Source organism: Coniophora puteana (genome assembly GCF_000271625.1).
Source record: "Coniophora puteana RWD-64-598 SS2 unplaced genomic scaffold CONPUscaffold_17, whole genome shotgun sequence".
NCBI lineage: Eukaryota > Fungi > Basidiomycota > Agaricomycetes > Boletales > Coniophoraceae > Coniophora > Coniophora puteana.
This window is the reverse complement of record NW_006913069.1, coordinates 223,868-242,694: the sequence shown is the minus strand read 5'-3', so window position 1 is coordinate 242,694 and position 18,827 is coordinate 223,868. Positions and strand designations below refer to the sequence as shown.

At 53.3% G+C, this 18,827-nt stretch overlaps 9 protein-coding genes across 9 annotated transcripts; 4 read left to right on the top strand and 5 right to left on the bottom strand.

Annotated features, from left to right (window-relative positions):
• Positions 1-43: 43 nt before the first annotated feature.
• Positions 44-1,179, top strand: CONPUDRAFT_169554 (uncharacterized protein; the record flags this gene model as incomplete). Its single annotated transcript, XM_007776376.1, has 2 exons — positions 44-152; positions 200-1,179. 2 exons carry the CDS (start codon positions 44-46, stop codon positions 1,177-1,179), a joined length of 1,089 nt encoding a protein of 362 aa, XP_007774566.1.
• Positions 1,180-1,231: 52 nt separating this feature from the next.
• CONPUDRAFT_169553 (uncharacterized protein) lies at positions 1,232-2,965 on the bottom strand (the record flags this gene model as incomplete). Its single annotated transcript, XM_007776375.1, has 8 exons — positions 1,232-1,254; positions 1,314-1,678; positions 1,746-1,787; positions 1,848-1,902; positions 1,958-2,218; positions 2,491-2,554; positions 2,617-2,748; positions 2,891-2,965. 8 exons carry the CDS (start codon positions 2,963-2,965, stop codon positions 1,232-1,234), a joined length of 1,017 nt encoding a protein of 338 aa, XP_007774565.1.
• A 1,514-nt stretch (positions 2,966-4,479) lies between these two features.
• Positions 4,480-5,952, bottom strand: CONPUDRAFT_140128 (uncharacterized protein). Its single transcript, XM_007776374.1, has 3 exons — positions 5,089-5,952; positions 4,602-5,031; positions 4,480-4,545 (listed from the first exon to the last, which is right to left on the bottom strand). The coding sequence occupies exon 1, from the start codon at positions 5,766-5,768 to the stop codon at positions 5,235-5,237; it is 534 nt and encodes a 177-aa protein (XP_007774564.1). The 5' UTR covers positions 5,769-5,952; the 3' UTR covers positions 4,480-4,545; positions 4,602-5,031; positions 5,089-5,234.
• A 1,467-nt stretch (positions 5,953-7,419) lies between these two features.
• On the top strand, positions 7,420-8,337 carry CONPUDRAFT_66225 (winged helix DNA-binding domain-containing protein; the record flags this gene model as incomplete). The annotated part of the gene is made up of 4 exons (XM_007776287.1): positions 7,420-7,478; positions 7,544-7,610; positions 7,770-7,823; positions 8,197-8,337. Coding segments are annotated over 4 exons (321 nt in total), but the record flags the coding sequence as incomplete, so codon positions are not given.
• A 1,739-nt stretch (positions 8,338-10,076) lies between these two features.
• CONPUDRAFT_140126 (uncharacterized protein) lies at positions 10,077-11,085 on the bottom strand. Its single transcript, XM_007776373.1, has 6 exons — positions 11,009-11,085; positions 10,900-10,946; positions 10,804-10,843; positions 10,672-10,742; positions 10,443-10,620; positions 10,077-10,390 (listed from the first exon to the last, which is right to left on the bottom strand). Exons 1-6 carry the CDS (start codon positions 11,024-11,026, stop codon positions 10,325-10,327), a joined length of 420 nt encoding a protein of 139 aa, XP_007774563.1. The 5' UTR covers positions 11,027-11,085; the 3' UTR covers positions 10,077-10,324.
• A 1,032-nt stretch (positions 11,086-12,117) lies between these two features.
• CONPUDRAFT_77414 (uncharacterized protein) lies at positions 12,118-13,624 on the top strand (the record flags this gene model as incomplete). Its single annotated transcript, XM_007776372.1, has 9 exons — positions 12,118-12,206; positions 12,280-12,343; positions 12,633-12,767; positions 12,811-12,889; positions 12,951-12,986; positions 13,064-13,082; positions 13,384-13,448; positions 13,498-13,514; positions 13,583-13,624. The coding sequence occupies 9 exons, from the start codon at positions 12,118-12,120 to the stop codon at positions 13,622-13,624; spliced, it is 546 nt and encodes a 181-aa protein (XP_007774562.1).
• A 593-nt stretch (positions 13,625-14,217) lies between these two features.
• CONPUDRAFT_85446 (mitochondrial carrier) lies at positions 14,218-15,873 on the bottom strand. Its single transcript, XM_007776371.1, has 8 exons — positions 15,686-15,873; positions 15,587-15,631; positions 15,490-15,528; positions 15,313-15,434; positions 15,094-15,236; positions 14,854-15,034; positions 14,390-14,790; positions 14,218-14,322 (listed from the first exon to the last, which is right to left on the bottom strand). The coding sequence occupies exons 2-8, from the start codon at positions 15,612-15,614 to the stop codon at positions 14,238-14,240; spliced, it is 999 nt and encodes a 332-aa protein (XP_007774561.1). The 5' UTR covers positions 15,615-15,631; positions 15,686-15,873; the 3' UTR covers positions 14,218-14,237.
• A 193-nt stretch (positions 15,874-16,066) lies between these two features.
• CONPUDRAFT_132074 (WLM-domain-containing protein) lies at positions 16,067-17,340 on the bottom strand (the record flags this gene model as incomplete). The annotated part of the gene is made up of 2 exons (XM_007776370.1): positions 16,067-16,556; positions 16,648-17,340. 2 exons carry the CDS (start codon positions 17,338-17,340, stop codon positions 16,248-16,250), a joined length of 1,002 nt encoding a protein of 333 aa, XP_007774560.1. The 3' UTR covers positions 16,067-16,247.
• Positions 17,341-17,582: 242 nt separating this feature from the next.
• On the top strand, positions 17,583-18,732 carry CONPUDRAFT_147299 (uncharacterized protein; the record flags this gene model as incomplete). Its single annotated transcript, XM_007776369.1, has 6 exons — positions 17,583-17,726; positions 17,790-17,839; positions 17,895-17,996; positions 18,053-18,340; positions 18,414-18,555; positions 18,606-18,732. The coding sequence occupies 6 exons, from the start codon at positions 17,586-17,588 to the stop codon at positions 18,672-18,674; spliced, it is 792 nt and encodes a 263-aa protein (XP_007774559.1). The 3' UTR covers positions 18,675-18,732.
• Between the last annotated feature and the right edge of the window lie 95 nt (positions 18,733-18,827).

Sequence of the window (18,827 nt, the reverse complement as noted above, 5' to 3'; positions counted from 1 at the left end):
CCTGGTGAGTAAAATGACTGCATATATGCGTCCTCAATATTCAATGTTCATTAAATTGCGGCCTGCCGGCTCGCAGGTCATCCAGGCGACCTGGATCCTACACTGCATCGCACACGATTTCATTGTGCCAGTTGGAGACTACATTCTTGATGGTAATATTCCTGCTCTTCGATCGCTGTACGTCTAACATTGTCAGCAGAAAATTTCCGTCTGAAAGGGTACTGCGAACTTTCGACCAACCTTCCTGTGGGTACCACAGACACTTCTCAGACACACTCCTCTATCACGCTGGCGCCTGCATCGCCTGCTCAACACAAGCGAAAACGCACTTCTCCTGCTTATTTAGTCGACAACTCTGCGTCTTCGCGAAAGAAAACAGCTGTCTTGCCATCTAACGACATTGCTGCGGACGACAGCGGCATCTTCATCGATGACATACCAAACCCGAAACCGTCCGCTCGACCAGAACGAAGGCCAGACCCTCCTCTAGCAGCCGAAGTTCCTGTTCCCCCGGCCAACAACAGATCTTGCGCTCCTACCCCGATGTCTCTCCAGCCGACCGGACCCAACGGAACGCCCCACATAGACCTTTCTAAGCTCAGACCTTTATCCCATGCGCACTTCGCTCGCTCTCACGTAGACCTGCGGCTCCGAAAAGCAAGCAGGAAGGTCCCGAGCGTCTCTCCGTTCGTCGTCGAATGCGGCTCTGCTCGCTCCAACGCGGGCAATCGCTTCATTGATGATGCTGCTGCGGGCGCTTCGAGGCGCTCGCCTACGGTGAAACTGGAGGACGATACCTCGGACGCGGGTTTGGTGGTACCGCCTCCTTCGTCCAGCGCTGCTCGCGCTAGAGCTATTGCTACTCCTAACGGGTCTAATGGCGATCGGAAGCTCGTTGCTGCTGCTGCTACTGCTTCAGCAGAAAAAGATGCACTGGTTCTCAGGGCTGACGATCTCTTACGCATCCGTAACGGGCTCGGGATAAACCTTGGCGGACCGAACAGCCGAGTTAGCACTGGCGCTCTCCGTGCCATCTCGCAGACTTGGAACGCGTCGCGTCAGCCCGGCGTACCACGACCGACGACCATCACTCTAGGCGACGAACACGAAGGGAAGCGCTTCGAGAAAAGGCTTCAACGTGTGCAGGTACCGAAGGGCGTTAAACTCGAGAACGAGTGAGGTCGTTCGTAGAACGTATAGCTGTCGTTGTCATTACTACCTTGTAACCCACTCACTTTGCACTGCTAATACCACCTGATGTATGCGCGCATGCTAATCAATTGCCCCATCATAACATACACTTACACGAGTACGCCCGTCCGACGCATTCTCAGCTTGCCACGCCGTCTTCTCCGTTGGTGTCCGGCTACGAATGGATATCTCCTTGTCGAACCTGCCGTCACCCGGGTGCTCCTGATCCAACGAACTGATATCTTCCTCACCCAGCTCCGCAACCTCTCTCTCGACACCACCGTTCTCCTCCTCGTCGGCGCCGCCACCACGCTGATGGCTATATGGCGGATCTTGGTTGCGCCGGTCGTTCGCGCGCGCCTCGAGTGCGCGGAGCTGGTAGTCGACGACCTTGCTCAGGTCCTGCGTTGTGAAGCTCGGCTGCTTGAGCGCGCGGAGGTTGAGCACGAGGCGCTGACCGGAGACGCACAGGAGCGGCATCGAGAAGCTGCCGAATGGGATCGCGAGTTAACTCTAGACCGTGAAAGGCAAGCGATGTAAAAGGGCTAGAGCACCTTGCATAGAGAAAGTAACGCGGATCGTGCTCGTATACCGACCTGAAAGGTACACACCGTCACTGTCCGGCGGAATGACTGCTTACAACACGAGGGACATACCACGTCAGAACCGCAAACGTATCGATGAATACGCTAACAAGAAAAAGTAGGATGGCTGCGTGAGCGGTAGTTAATGCCCACTTCGTCGCTGAACGCGGAGAAGAACTCACTATCGCGAAAGAGGACTCGTCGCAGCCGCGACGGGTATACGCCCTTGTTTTCTTTGGAAAGCTGGCGTAGGCTGTGCATGGTAAACACAAATATGACGATATCTATAACCACGCTGCGCATACGCGTGAGCATCCGCGCCATGCCTAGTGTATACGGAGTCTTGGTGATGGGGACGTACCAAGTCATCCACCGGATCCACCGTCGGCCCGAGACGTTCCTCACGCACGTCTGGACGTTCTTCAGGTGCTGAAAGTGGTCGTCTAGAAGAGAGTATTCACAAACGAGCTTAGCATATGACGAGGGGTAGCGATAACTTTATATGATTCTCACAGGATTGAGTTTTTACGCCAAACACAATGGAAACGATGAAGAAGAACATGTACGCAGTGTACAGGAATACCAGGACTGTGACGACCACACGCTTATAGCGCCAGGCCCGATGACCCGCGCTCGCCAGAGAACAAGTACTTCAAAATTAGAATGCCAGCGATGAATAAGGTGCTTATGGCCTCAGAGGAGCTCGAAGACGCACTATGAACTGTCGCAGCAGCAAAAAGCAGGAACGCAGTGCTGAAAGTATTTAAACCCACACAAAACTTCAGCGTATAGTATAAGCACAGCACACCTCCAGGGCCAAGGCCGAGGAAAAACGACGCACCGAGTGTGAACCGTGGCTGATCAGGAGCACTTCCTCCGCCTGAATGAACACCTGCCCCGCCTGATTGCCGTATCGGTTGAGGAGAAACGCGACCTTGACCGTCGAGAGGGGCGAGTTCCAAATGAACTCGATCTGCAGAAGCCGTAAGCCAAAAATCGGATGCATGTGTTTTGCCTCTACAGTGAAGAGACCGCCACGCGTATCGCGGTGACACGGCGAAGAACCGAAAGTGAAAAAGGGTGAAAGTATGTTGCAAGTGAAATACGGAGCTTACCTCGTCAGGTAATGTGAGGAAGTAGTCGTACAGCATGAGCGAGAACCCGACGAGGCCAACGTAGCTGTGGATCATGATCATCAGGACGTCCGTTTGATTCAGCGGTGAAATACGTGGCAGCTCGGATTTGGCTCGGATGAATGCGCTTGTCAGCGGAAGGAGAACAAGAAAAGATCTCTCGGAGTTTTGGTTAAGAAATGGGATAGCATTATACAAGAAGAAAGGATGCTACGAATCCAAAATTTGGAACTTACCGTCTGGTCATAAGCTGTTCTAGGAATACCGTCGGTGGCCTGTGATGGTGCGGCATGCCTGCCAGCTAGACAGAGAACGACACTCCTTCTCTCTTAGCAGGCGGTAAACCCTCTGCTTGCGTGTATACGGGAGGAAGCCGCGAGGGCTCTCCCCGGCGGAGGCTGGGCTGGCTCGACGGGACTAAGACTGGGTGAAGAGGAATGGCGAGAGAAGGGAGAGGGAGGAACAGAAGGAGTGGGCTGAAGTCGTGCAGGGCGGAAGAAGGACCTGGAGTCTGTGGATATTTCTCCGGGTCCGAATCGGACTGTTGGAAATGTATCACCGATGACCATCGCTGCCGGGCACAGTCGGCCAGTGGGCCTCTGCTACTCGCTGGAGTTAGCACGTAATTTTAAGAACTTTGGTGTGAAGATCCTTCGATGTACTGGCTGGATGTCGGTAGGGTGTGGCATGTTGCTCGAGCTCTGAGAGCAAGCCCCGTCTCGTGAGTGCCAAGTAGTGCCATCATCTGGGTCTGATGTCGGTCGGTGAACGTCAGTGAAACTGATCGACGCTAGAGCGTTGTCAATTCAGTCGAAATGACGTCGGACGGCTTATGACGCGCGCGCGTTTGACCGAGCGGATTGACGTGGTGTTGGCGTGGGCAAGGCTCGGGATGGCGCAGGGTGCCAGATTGGCGTGACATATATGTGCTGACGTGTGTACACACCGTATGCACGTATGCATCATTACTTCCTCAGCTGCACATATGATTGCAGAACATCATCTGCATAATAAAATTCAGGATGCTTCGTAAGTACCAACTTTTTTCATTGGCATTGATCCAAGGCACCAAGTTATCGAACGCCTTTACCGAAAAATGCCTATGAGACAAGTCGACATTTAAGCCACCGGCGGCAAGAGGTTGCAGGGAAGTATCAGCGGCTGCATGTGCATGTGGAAATGGTGGTTTTAACACTCCTTATTCTCGAAATCTGCTTGCGCTGGTGAGATGTACCATGAAAGAAGCGTCGAACATGCACTCTCACGGCAACCATGAGATGCTAAAGCCCTGCTTGCAATTGGGTGATCCAGGAAACCGGGGATCTTCTCCGTTCTGATAGACGCTGATCCAAATGACCGACTTTGTGCTTGTGCAGAGCTCTCAGACTTCCCGGTGGATTTACACTAACAACGAAGATCGTCAGGAACAACGTTAACGGCGCCCGACCCGGTACCGAGGAGCGACAACCAAGAATTTGGCAGGAAGCCAGAATCGGTGCGGACCAGCGCACGAGAACTTGCTCAGAGCGCTCAGACGGCGAAGGGATTCGGATTCCGGAAGAGAAGGGGGGAAGGACGTGGGTGCCTATTCAGTCACTATTCAGCGGCACCACAGTCAGCTGACGGTACGACAAGGTCTGGAGGCAATCTGGAGGTAAATCGAATAGCCGACGATGATGCACGGGCAACTCACGAACTAGGATTTTTGGAAGTCTCCAATTGTCAAGTGGTCCAGTTATGGACACGTTCAATCGACATCCGGACTGGCTGTGTCTGCCCTGAGAACGTTCCCAGACGTTTGCCGGACGGTTGGGCGCCTTCGTCGAGGCTGTGGCTGCGATGTGGTCACGATACGCGCGAGGATAACGCCTGGACGACGCGTGTGTTTGAGTTCGTCTTCATTTCCGTCGTACAAGTGCCCCGGTATATGCGTGTTTTAAGTGAGACCGGCCTTCCACGGGGAAGAAAGTGACGACTTGGGAAGACCGGCATGCAAGAAAGCACCGGAGAATGAGCCAGAGGCGATGAGCCAGCATGGAACGAAATGCTAGCTCGCTATGGGAAGATGAACCATAGCTTTCATCCTTTTGACAGAAAACGTGTTATGTTGATGAAGGAACCCCCTAGTACGACCTTGAGTAAGAGGTTTGGCAGTTCTTGGCACAGCCATCACAGCTCACCGCTTCCCAGCTGGTACTAGCAGGCGAACGAGTTGCACGGGCAAGTTGCGGCGTCCAATGAAACCACAGAGGTTGTCAAAAGGTGCCCATATTCCGAAACAGATCTTTGTCTGCGGATCCCGTACGACAAACACGTCCGCACCCCATCAAGGACAGTTCGAGCAGCACCTCTGGTCGTGGGATGGCTTGGCCTTTTCCAGCAGAACTTTCCTCGAGAACTGCAGATACGAGTATATGGCACAGCGCGGCTTCGGAGGAGCAGAAGGCGTGGTAGATGAGAAAATCCATACACCTAGTTTGCGTTCGTAGCAAGCGAACAACACACAATAGGTGTCCCGATACTCAGAAAGCACAGTGGACCGGGTTTTGAGTGGACTTCTGCACAAAGCGATATTCGAAGTTGAGGTGCGTACAAGGATAGACAAGGATTGGGTGCCGCTGATCGCACCAAGGGTGCGGGGTTGGTTGCGGTACCGTAACCGACGGTGTGGGAGGCATTGGGCGCGCAGTGGTTTGTTATCCCAGAGGTCAATAGCAGGCATAGTTTTCCCACTAAGTCCGGGGTGCCAGCGGGGGTGCCGAGGACAGGCGGATCCACGAGGGCGAGTTCCATAACACAGACAGGCGAGGCGCGGAGACTCGTGAGACTGAGGTATTGGACGCCTGGCCCGCAAGACCATTCATGACGAAACGGATGCGGCGGAACGGGGCCTGTGTTTTAGCAATAGAGTGGAACAAATCGATCAGCATCGAAGCGAATGCAAAACACGCGTACGGCGTTTGTTGTCAAGCGGCCATTGCATGAACCTGGTGGACGTGGTGGCTTGCAGTGACAAGACGACCCACGAGCCACGAGACCTGGGGAAGGTTAACGTTCAGAAACGTCAGCTCCTATGCTGGCCCTGAACACAACTGCCGAACCTTGGGTGTATCTGGGCCTACGCGGACTGCACTGGATGTTTACAGGATTATAGGCTAATGGTAGATGTATGCGCCCGTAGAGACTGGATATGGATGTTAGATCTGGATACGGGCCGAAGGGAGGTTGCCGAGGAACTGTCCAGGAAAGGAGGGGTCCGTAAATTTGAGAGGCTATTTCAGTCAAAGGAGGAAACGCGTGAACAACGACGCAGGCCAAGGACGGAGGCAGTGCAACGATGCTATAACCCAGCCCTCTCCCCTCTTTATCCACCTCTTCCTCGCCCTCCTCCTCTCCATCCTGGCACCCGCACAAAGTGCAAGTCGCTAACATCTTGACCTTGGGTTGCCCAGCTATTTCGGTCGCGATCGTCATCTAAGCGATGGAGTACGAGGACTTCGGCCAAACGTCACAGCAACATCAACAGCAAGCTCAGCAGCAACAACAGAACCAGCAGCATTCTCCCCAGCGCCAGTGGAACCCGCAGATGCTTACTCCTCCCCAGCCGCCCCCTGGTTTCGGTCAAAATCAACAGTCCCAGTTTTACTACCAGCAACAGCCGGGCCTTGGTCAGCAGCAAATGCCGCCGGAATCGCGACCTGCCACCGGCCAGCTGTCACTAAACATGTCTTCGCTCAGCGTGGCGTCCCCGACTTCCCTCTCCCCCATAAACCCACAGCAGCAACAGCAAGGCACTTTCCACGGACACCACGCCCACTCGCACTCGCAGAGCAGCGGGACACTCTCCTTGTCCCCGATCACCCCTGTTTCCCCGCCATCCTTCTCCGGCCCCCACCTTTCCCCTCAGCCCTCTTTCCATTTTAACCCTCCCGATGATTTAAGCTCTCAGCAACAAGGCGGGTTGGATCTCAGCTCTTCGCGCCGACTCAACGCAGCCTCCCCGTCGCTCTCGGAGTACTCAACTGAGAAGAGTGTCCCGCGCAAGCGGAGCTTCACCACCAACACGACCCCCTCTGGAGGCGTGCCGACCCTCCACCCGAGCCAGAACACGGGCTCACCCTCGCATACGCCAGCGTTCAGAGACGGCCACGCCCACGCGATGCCGCACCCTATCATCACTACGACCGCTTCTTCGCCTCCGCCATCCGCGCGGCAGTCCCCCACACAGATCGACATCAACGCGCACCCGCCATCGCCGTACGACGAGTCGGATCCATCTGGGGGATACAATCTTCTTGGTACTCAGGGCGATGAAAGCGATGATGATACGAAGAGCAAGGCCGGCAGCTCGAGCGGTGCCGTGATGGGCAAACCTATGGGGACGAATAACTTTGTCACGAAGCTCTACCAGTGCGTTCTTTCCCAAATCAGACCTCGGTGGCGGATCAGCTTCTTGGGCGCCGCCGAAAGCACATAGCCAGCGTGCTAACCTGCCGCCGCTTGCTTTTTATAGAATGATAAACGATTCCAAGTCGCAGCAGTTTATCTCATGGACGGAGATGGGCGCAAGGTGCGTCCATTCATTATTCATGCTCAATGATCATGTCAAATTTACCGCGTTTTCAATGTGCGTAGTTTCGTCGTGTCCAATGTCGGCGAATTCAGCAGGAACATTCTCGGGTCACATTTTAAGCACAACAACGTAAGCCTCCCGTCTCGTTTGGACCTCCCTCCCCTTTGCCCCCGGGCCGAAGAAAGAATAGCTGTACTTTTAGCACTATCCACACCTAATTTTGCATCCACCCGCTCCCTCATATTTGCGGGTAGCTGTGTACACGACTGACATCCTTTTGATCCACAGTTCTCCAGCTTCGTTCGCCAGCTGAACATGTACGGTTTCCACAAGATCAACCGCGTGAGTCACTATTCGCCCCTTTCCCCGCTCTTGTGCCTTGTATATTCGCGCATGCTATCTTAGCGTGCTGTTTCCGCCGGCTGCTCCAGCCGGAGCTAAGCGCGCGACGACCTCGGAGGTTATGCACTACCCCTTTCTTCATCCGTCTATGTCCTCGGCGTCTATCTTGTTCGCTTCCTTCTTGGGCGAGCGCAGGGCGGGCGGTGCAGGGCATCCCCTCTCGCAGATCAAAGCGGATGGCACGGTCGAGCACGTTCTGATCGTTTTACTTTCTTTTATCGGGTCATTCCGTTCTTTACGTGTTGGGCTGCGCCAGCTTCCTGCATAGCCTCGCCATGGGAGAATGCTGACATTACTATGTTCTCCTTCTCAGACGCCCCGCGCACAACGGACCTCGTCATCGTCGCAGACATGGGAGTTTAGTCACCCCAAGTTTCTTCGGGAACGCCCAGACCTTCTGGACTCCATCAAGCGGAAAGCACTTGAACCGGATCCGCGAGAACGTGGGAGGTGAGGACACAACTCAATTTCCTTGGTTGTGCTTCTGGAAATTCTTGATTCGAAGCTCACATCGATGCGCCTTGGCGTTTCTTCCTCTTCTAGGGTTGAGCTTCCCGGCGAGGTGGCGCGTATGATCTCAGAGGTCAAGGACGACAACCGAAATTTGTGGAAAGAGATGCAACGGCTCGGCGGGCGTGTGCCTCCGAGTGTGTCTTTGAAGGACGATTGGGATGGGGACGACGAAGGCGACGCAGGGGAGTGGGATAGTATCAGCCAGGCGGCGCCGAATAGCCCCGGAGGCGTCAACGGCGGCCAGGGGTTGAGCTTGAATTCGTATCGAGGCGGCAACTTTATGAACACGGGCTCGGACGATTGGCGTCGGTGGGTAGATGGCGAGATGAGGCGAGAGCGGCGGAAGGTCGAGCGACTGGTTGGTGTCATACGGGTTCTGTGCGAGTCACTCATGAAGGCAAACGTGGGGTGTGCGTACCACTCTCCCCGGCTCCCGAGTTGGCGTACTTACTGATGATATTGGTGGATTGCAGTCCCTCCAGATCTCATGCAGGACATTCTAGAAATCGACACAGATCGGCCACTATCGCCGCACTCAGAGTCTGTGTGCTCGGATAATCACAACCTGAACATACACATCACCTCACCCCCGTCTCCATCTCCCAGTGCTGTCGGCTTCGTCGGCGGATTCAACCCCCACATCGCCATGCCCACGCTGTCCATTCCGCAAAACCAAACCGCATACTCGATGCACACGCCCAGCACTAGTCCCACCGGCTCCGACTTCCCGCACTTCTTCGGCCAATCCGGACAAGGCCAGCAGCACCAAAGCGGGAACGGGCAAAACGGCGGCGGCACCCCAGGGCCGGGACACGGGCACTCGCGCAGCCTGTCCAACACGCACCTACAGCAGCTCACGACGCCCGTGACGCCCGCGCTCTCGCGCCAGCCGAGCATTACGTTCACCGCCTCGTCCGCGATGAGCAAGACCGACTCGGCGATCTCCTCGACGGCGAGCCCGACCGCGATCCCGAGCCCGATCCCGTTCAGCTTCCACCATGGACACGGACACGGGCATGGACATGGGCACGGGCATGGGCACGGGCAGGGACAGCACATCGTCAGCCTCGGCCCCGGTTCCGCGGGCGGGCCTGGGGCGGAGGAGGGCGGGCCCGAGCCTGGTGGGCCAGAGAATGAGCACGGGAGGGAAAAGCGGCAGAGGATGGGGTCGTTGCACCAGGACGACGGGATGGGGATGCAGCTCGAGCTTGAAGACGTGCAGATGGCGCGTGGGCTGGGAGGAGGCAACGGTGTGGACTCGGGGGGCGCGGGGAACGTGAAGAAGGGGACGAGGGCGAGGAGCGACTCGGCGCCGATGTGGGGGAACAATGGTGGCTTGAGCGCGAATTGGGGCCCTGGGCTTAGTCGGCCGCGCAGCGGGAGTAACCTCTCGGGGCGGTGAGACGCTCCGTTGCAGTTCCATTCGTAGGTTCAACGAGTCTGCATTCTTGCGCTAGATGGTGACGTTCAGCTCTTGTCTGCTATGATATTACAGTAATGTTGTGCTTTCGTTTTCTTTTCTCCTGTGTCGACTGTGTGTCTGCGCATACATACTTATACCCCGCTCACATCCTCTGGTTATTCCATTGCATGTAGATGTAGTGATATCGCTGTATTACCTTACCCTGGCGACAGCAACCCGCCGCTGGTCTTATAAAACACGCATTTAGATTTGTTATGGGGAAAGTGTAACATAAAAGTCAAAACATTAAATATAGCATAACGCATTTGAGCAACCGGGAAGGGGCTTGCGATCTCGAGATTGAGCACCCTCAAGTCCACGGCTGACCTGAGAATGCATGCATTCAGGTATTGACTAACCGCTAGTATGCAGCTCAAAACTTCGGAGGGCATGATGACAGGAGCAGCGCAACAAGAAAAGAAAGCCATCCGTCGTGGAATCTAACCTCCGTGAAGGTTCCCTCGATCTACGCCCGTCCGTTCAGCTCACGAGGCATGTACTCCCCGGGAGGGCCGGCCATGTCAGGAGGCGGCTAAAGCGACGGATATCAGGATGAGGCTCGTACAGTGACGGAGCGTGCATACCTCTCGATATGAATGGGACACGCCATTGGTACCAGAGCCGTTCAAGCTCCCATTGGGTGCGTGTGGGGGTTTGGGTGCGTAGCCAGGCTGAGGGTAGTATGGTGCGGGATCTTGTTCGGGGTGAGGGACGCCTGGGGGGACTTCGGGGATGGTAAGTGCGATAGCGTCTAGAAGTAGGCTATATGCGTGTGAGTACGGTGCGAGATTGAGTGAGGGCGGATGCACGCACTCATTCTCCTCTTGGAGCTTCCGCATCCGTGTTTTAGCGAGCTCCAGATTGCGCTCGTACTCATCATGCAGCTGCGGGCGGAGGCAGTGTGAGTGGCCTGAGGTAAAATCCAATAATGTTCGGGGGACTCACAGCATTCACTTGGTCGTATCTTTCTCTCAGCTGTTGGAACCTGCGTTTGGAAGCGACATGAGCCGGATGGATGCAATATTCGTGCCAGTGGCATACTTCTCCTTGTAGCGACCTCCACCGGGTCGGACAGACGAAGTCATGGGCTGAAGATTGCATACATGTTAGCCATATATGTGCGCAATGAATGAATGGAAGGAACATGTACCTTTGACTCTGGAGCCATTGCCACACCGCGAGTGGAAGACGCGATGACGCTGAGGAATGCGGCGACTTGCGGGGTCGCGACAGATGGGACATGGGAATAAGCGCCGAACGGGCCGCCAGGCTCCAGTGATTCTTGCATAACCCCGTATGGTAATTTCTATCCTGTTAAGCTTGCGCGCGTCGTCCCTTCTGTAGGACGTCGACCAGCGCAGGAAGTACTCTTCTTCATTCCCATCTCCTCTCGATAAATGCGCGGTGTCCACTAGGTAAAAGCGATCTAATGGGTATCGCACAATACTAGGTCATACCTTACTCCGCTAAAAGTTACTACTAAGTACCAGTATTCGTGCTAACGATCCACTGGTAGGATCCAGGATCAGTCACATCCGATGTACTCGTCATGATCAAGTTCAGAAGGTCTCACTGTAGGCTCTCATATTAGTGACGAATCTTGCAACCAGGAACGCTAACTTTTCGGCTCCGGGGAATTTGCGTAAGCTTTAAAAGTTTCTCCCTGCCGTATGTATGTGCATTCATGTTCACTCCGCGACGTACCCAGGTATCAGGCTCTGATGCGCACCTCGCTACTCGCAACAACCCAAACCCTCTCGGGTTCAACTCCGCTCATATGAAACTTTTTTCATGCTGGAATTCATTCGAATCACACCAGGCTTGCAGTAGCAACATGGAGCATATGAACGTGTGCATATACGTCTATTGTTCACACTGTGTGAGCAAACGCAGCACGGGGGCACAAGCGCCCACAAATCAGGTTAGATGATAGACAACTCCTTCCGTACTTAGACTCAGGCCTGACAAGTGATACATCAGGCACCACTATAGAATACAAAGCTGAATAGAATTCGGAGTAGGACCGTGTCGGACTTCCTCGTTGACCAGCATCAAAATGCTCGCCCGGGCCGCCCGACAGCTAGTTGCGAGTGTTTACTCCTCACTATGAGCAACTCGGCTAGGAGCCTTCCGATTCAGCATCGATTCAAGCTACAGTTCCCGTGCTTTATAAACTTGAGCTAGGTTTCTCTGGTGACGTTTGCCCTACTCTGCTCTCTGGACCTCCATCAACGGCACAAAGACCACGCCTGAAGCGCTATGACAGGACTAGTGTCCCAAGCAGGCTCCATGCCACCTGTGATCTCGAACATTCCAATATCTTTCTCAGGACACCTTTGGACGCGACAGTAGGCCTTGGTTCCATCCTGTTCCATCCCTTGTCCTTGTCTTGTACTGAAAACCCATTTCTATATAAACTAGCCTCGCCAGCACAGCTGGGTACACTCTTATTGTGTACGACTACTTCCTGACTTTGAGTCAAGAGGTATGTAACGGTAGTCCCGACGACTTTCTTTGCTTCCCTCCTTTGTCCCTTTCGCTCTTGGGTTACGCAGAGTGTAACATTTTTCACAGCGCTGGTATTCAGCGCTACGCTACCGTGCTCTCGTCATTCAGCAGCCCCTATCCCTTTTTCTGATCGCTGTTATTCAATCGCTTCATTCACACGACTGACGTCTCTTTCCGCTAATTTCGGCGGCCTCTGGTGTCACACACTTCCTCCGATACCGTTACATTCAAACTTGCGTGCACCTATTGATTAATGACATTTGCAGATCGAGTACATCTGGGGGGCAAAGTGGACGCCCGCCAAAGTGTTGTATCTCATCAACAGATATGTCCTCATCGGCACACAGACCTTCATCTTGATGGAACATACGGGTATGTTTTACCGAAGCCATCGTACACAGGTTCGTGTTTAAATATTCAGTTTCAATGTCGGCATAAACACAGGTGGACTTTTTACAGTTCTGCTGGGAATATACGCTTGTCGGAATTTTATCCAATTATTTCACCATGGAGACAGTGCACCGTGCGTATCTCCCATTTACTTGGTCCGAATTCGACTTAACCGTGTTTCATTCCGCCCTCAGTGTCTGTTCTCTTACGAGCTTGGACAGTGTGGGGATGTAAGCGGAGAGTTGTCGTTGTCTTGGTCGCTCTCTATGTGGCATATATGTTATGGACCATAATTGTATTGCTACAGTCCATCGGGGCTCATTTCTGTGAGTAGTATGCTAGTCACCAGTTTCTTGGCCGTCTTTCTCAAGAGACTAACTCGCTGGTAGGCTATGAATTCATGTACTATGGCACAATAGGGACATGCATCAATTTGCTTGGTGAGAGAGCGGTGAGTTAGCTCATGGATCGTCGTGTATGACCTGTTTGGCTTACTCGTGGTGGTGAGTACACCTCATGGATAGGGAGGTAAATACAGCTGCCCAGCCACCGTACTTCCACCCATGCTTATGGGCACTCTCTCAGCCTCTTGATTGACACGGTGTTCTTCCTCTGCACAATGTTCAGCCTGCTTAGATATGAGCGGATATGCCCGTACCCGACGCGCCTCAGGAGGCACCTCAAAATCTCAGGTAAGTAACTACGAGCATTGCACAAGAGACAATAATTGAATGTATATAGCTATTCTTTTCCATATCGTAAGTCTTACATGTATTTCTGATGGTCAAAACGTCTTATTGTCTTGTTTTGGGACCTGCGACCGCAGGTATGCACATTCGGCAACGTGTTCTATATGTTTACTTGGTGAGTCCACAAACCTACTTGAGCTGCACGCCTACGAGTGGATAAAGCCGGACTTATTCGGGTTAAACCCATATAGGAAGTACTGGGCAAGCGTACGTTCCTCACAATCTATCGAGCTCAATTCAGGATGTAATCGACAAAAAAACATAGGATCCTCGCTGGTTCATAAGCGTAACGTGCGTACAGCATCCTCGTGACGAATCGCTCGTCTCTTAATCTCTTCCATCACCCGCACACGCAGTCTTATCACTCCTATGGTCTCGATCGCAGCCCAACGTCTCATCCTCAGTCTCCGCTCACTACAAGGACAGAATCTCGGACTACAGTCGTCAGACCTCAGCGTAGAAGTCCGCCGCCAACTCGCAGAGTTCGAGAGCGATGACGAGCAAGTGGACAGAGCGGATGACTACCGTGACAGCGCGAAGCAGAGTGTCCAGATAGCTGATCTCAATGTCGTTGAGCTCGCAAGTCTGACGCCAAGTATACTCGCGCGTATGCACAGCATCGAGATAACAGAACTTGACATGTAAGACTGGGGAACTCAATCCCGTGGGTGCTATGATAGCAATACATTAATTCAGGATTACATGACCTTCTCTCTCAATGATACACCTTCGTCACGACATTGCCGTAGCTAAACCCTCCATCGCACGCATCGTCCACTCGTATACGACAAAGATGGCCGCATTCACGGGTATGGCTCTATCACGGTACAGTCAATCAGCGACGCTTGGGTTGACATATCGAGTCATGAATATGCAATGCGTACCTGATGACCGTTGGCGAGAGACCACGCACGAAGACACCAACACCTTCAGAGCGATAAGAGTTCACGATCGTCGACCGAACAGTCCGATAGGGGTTATCTTCCATCGCGTATCTCGCGCTTGGAGGGGATCCCGGTGGCGAAGTTAACGGTGACGAGGGCAAAGGTGCAAACGATGTCGGTGCGCCGCTTCTTATTGGATCAGCGCCCACGAGATGATATACGGACGGGGACGGGGACGAAGAATGTCGGGGGGAGGACGTGCTCTGCATACGTGTCTTGACGACATCCATCGGGAACGTGACGCCCCAGCCTACTACACCCGCGAATGCGCCGGCGAGTATAAGGGCAGGCATCGAGGGCGAGTCTCCTGGGGTGGTTAGCAGACGGCAGGCGCCTTCGTACTAAGAAATTTAGGTCAGCCCGAAATTGAAAGCAGGCGTCATCCCAAGACAAACAATACGTACGGCCCAGAAATATGCGCTGTATCCCGTGTCCCGTAGTGCGGTAGCCACCCATCCGCGATAGAGCCCTCGTAATCCATGCGCATGTACTATACCACCGATAACAGACCAAGCAGAGGGGGTGTTGGTAGATATGACATTTTGTTGCTGCGTCTTGATGAGCTCAACTGGGGATGTTATGATCCTGTATGTAGATGCATGGTTAACAGATTCGGCGGCCATATTCGCTACTCTGAAACTTACGAGCTGATAACACCGCAGGCTGCACCGGCAATGGCGATCTGAGTGAGTGTAGCGTCTTTCGTTTCCTGATCGGACCTGAGCTGGGCGTTGAGGGAGAACCGGTAAGACGAGAATATGAGACCATTTAAGAGAGCATAGGTAGCCTAATAAATACGAGAATGATAAAATGTGATAAATGAGCATGATGCGCAGACGATGTTGTTAAATGCAGGTGCATACAAGGGGCGCAGAAACTCCTTTCCATAGCCCACTCAGGCGTTCCTCCCGTGCGATCGTGACAACGGCATGCAAGGTCGAAGTGTACCTATGTGCAAAGTCTGGGTTCTGGAAGCGAACCTTGACTATCCGTTGGCAATAAGATCCGAGCGTCAAACTTAGTCTCAACGAGGGACGTACCGGTGTCAAGAGGATGTCCAACCAAAAGTCCAGCGATGCCTACCAAGTCCACATCTTCTGTAAGACCACGAGATACAGCCCAATCTATGGGGCACACCTGATGCCGTCCCCGCTACAAAGTCCATTATTGGTGTTATATCAACTTTGGCAACTGGTTAGCATCACCTTCGCTTGTTTACGGCATCTGAGGACGTACATTTCATCTTGACGGGTCTGTTCTTTTACAAACACAAAGGCTCGCCAGACGTCTTGGATCCTCTTGATGGTCAAACAGCCAAAACCCAGAGCCCATCCCAATAGGAGACTTAGCCTAGATGAATTAGCGCTAGACACCGGACGGCATGGGCGGAGTGGTCGGTGATGTTCTAGGACCCCAGCACTCCGGGTACTACAGGGATGAGCGGGGAAGATAAGATGCGGAGATTCGCTGGTGCCTCGGCAACCATTTCGGCGTGACCCCGACGGCAGCGGAGCCAGCCCACCGGTAGACCGATAGCCCCATGCTGAGAACGCAGGCAGAGTAATGCGTTTTCGGAGGTCTGGACGCAGGATCTGAACGTGCTTCGGTATGGTTCTTAACGATTCGATATAATCTCTCATGATCAACCCATATGAAGAGATAAGCTAAAATAAAGTGTTCACAACCTACAATTGAACGTCAAACCAATTCTACTATCAGGTATTACCGTCTGCAGCAGAGAAAATGAGGGTATAATGTGAAGCTATGTGAGTCTACGTAGACACCGGTACCACATTATCTACATTGTAGGCGCATTTTCCCCGTGCGCTTGAGGACCAGCTGTCCCGCAGCTTCTTTCTAGCTCTTCCTCTTCTTTGCGCAGGCGAGCCGTCGCGGCATCAAGCATACGTCGCCGTCGGTCTTCTGGTGCATTAGAGAGGGCTGTACCTGACACTCCCCCCAGGACATGGGCAACAGCTTCCGCCTCCTCATTGGAGGAGGGCTCGTATGCATATCGAGAACCATCCGAAAGAACGTGCGTTCCGGTCGCCACCGAGCGCTCGTACTCGGCTACCTCACGATTGAGGCGAGAGTTGAGTTCCTTGAACTAGCGCGAGCGAGAACGACAGTTTGCGTAGAAAGGCGGGATGAGCATCATGGGATACGGAAAGAAATGAATTAAGCTAGTAAAGGCTCACGTTGTTATCATGGTCGCCCCACACGTTATGGGCGAGCTCGTGACAGAGAACCCGCCGCACCTCCAAGTACGGTCTAAACCCATCGTACTTATCGGTACGTATACGTAACTTGATACTTTCCCCGCGATTGGTGTTGAGTCCCAAAAGATTGGGATGTTCATGGGGTGCGAGTTCTGTGAGTAGGCCCACGGAGAACTGGTGCATACGCATGATGTGCTTCACTGCAGGATCGTTCGCCAGTCGTGTGAGCTGATCTCGGGCGGTGTCCGGGTGAGGGAGGTGAGGCAAGGGAGCGATCGAGTGAAAGACATAGCGTATGTCGTCTGCCTTTGCAGAGCCCGTATTCCGGACTTTCGTTTGAGGTTTCTTGGCACGTTCGGCAAGGATACGCTCGCGTTTCTGGTGCGCGGTTTCGGTTGCTTCGAGGGCGCTCAGCTCGCCGGGCGTCGGACCGAGGAGAGTTATGGTGATATTAGGTCTGATTCCAGCAGAGGACAATGTAGTGTCATCGGCGTCGTTACGCTGCAACTTCTTCCCTCGGAATAGGAGTTTCTGATGTGCGCCTGGCACACCAGTGCGTTCTTCGAGAAGATCTTGGAGTGCCGACAGCGATGCATCGGGTGCGACAGACAGCTCGTGGGTTTTACCCCGATAGCTGACCTTGATAGAGATTTCCGAGTCTGATGCCGACATAGTAGCGTCTTGGATGTTCGAGGTGGGCATGAATGAGACGCTGCTCAGGGCGACGTCAGCCGTATTCGGAGGTAAGAGTAAGCCGGAGGATGACCAAGAAGTCATGTGTCAAGCAGCATATATATTCCCGCGCGTGACGTCACGCGTACTGTGCGGGGTAGCTTCATGCCAACCCAAGTCCACGTTTTCAACGTCTTACGATTATCGACTCTCCATCTCTTCACTCACTCTTTCCTGCTACCGCCATGACCAGCCTCTTCTCTGACGCTGAAATCCAAGCTGTCTTGCATGTTACTCCTGACTCGCTCGCGGAATATAGCGGCATCATCGATGTCCCAGACAACAACCAGACGGACGAGGTGAAAGCGATGTTTCTTGATCGTCAGGTGCGAATGATCTGCTACGATAATGTGACCGCCATATCTCAACAAGATGCTTGTTGTTATTAGATTGCCATCCTACAGAGACAGCAGCATACAGAGTCTGAAAAGCTGTACTGGTAGGCAACACTCGAGACCAGTGGCGTCGCGTCATCAAGTTGAGTTGTAACACAGCGCATTTGCAGCAAAATATCTACCAGAGGCCGTTGCTGCATTCAAGGCGCAGTTGGAGGCCTACTGTCCACCCATGGTCGTTATCAACGTCGTCACTACCACGTACGTGTTAGCCAGGTCAAATCTTTGTGATTTGTTTTTACTGTTTCCTAAAACAGCCCGTATTTCATCCGTTTCTCGCGTCTCCCAGGTGGAAGAGATCTCGCAGCGATCATGGCTTCAAAGGTCGCCGCCATCCCCCTTGACCGAACAGACATTCAGGAAGATATCGCTGCCGCCATCGGCCAGTTCCTGGCAACCCTGCTAGCGGTGCAAGGGGTAGAATCTGTGTCAGGAGAGGACCGAGAGAAGGTCCTCAAGCTGTTCCGCAAGTGGTCGAACAAGTTCTCTGGAAGTTTTGCGGAGGAGACGCTAGGTCGCTGTATCGACGGTTTCGAGGGCGAAAGGTACGCAACTCACCACGTTCACCTTTGTGCGCCATCAATACGTTTATGCTGACCAAATGCACCCTGGGCTCAGCATAATGCAGCAGATGATGGCTGGGATGAGAGAGATGCTCTCGAAACCAGTTGAGGAATGCGGAGCCCCAAGATGTGAGAAGCGACACGATCCGGGAACAACGAACCTGATGCAATGCGGCAAGTGCAAGACAGCCGTCTATGTATGTGTTTCCGGGAGTGTTATTCACGATCGAGCTGACGTTGAATGCAGTGCAGCCCCCAACACCAAAAGCTGGCATGGAAAAAGCATAAGCAGCTGTGTTATCCGACGGCTTTCTGATCCCACTCCAGGAAACTCAACTTAATCTTATATTATCTTAGCGCAATCTACTCGATGTACCACAACCCGCATAAATCCACTTCGTTATCATCTGAATTACAATTGAGAAATCGATTCATTAGGAAAAGCTGGCGAGAAAAGCACTAAACAAAT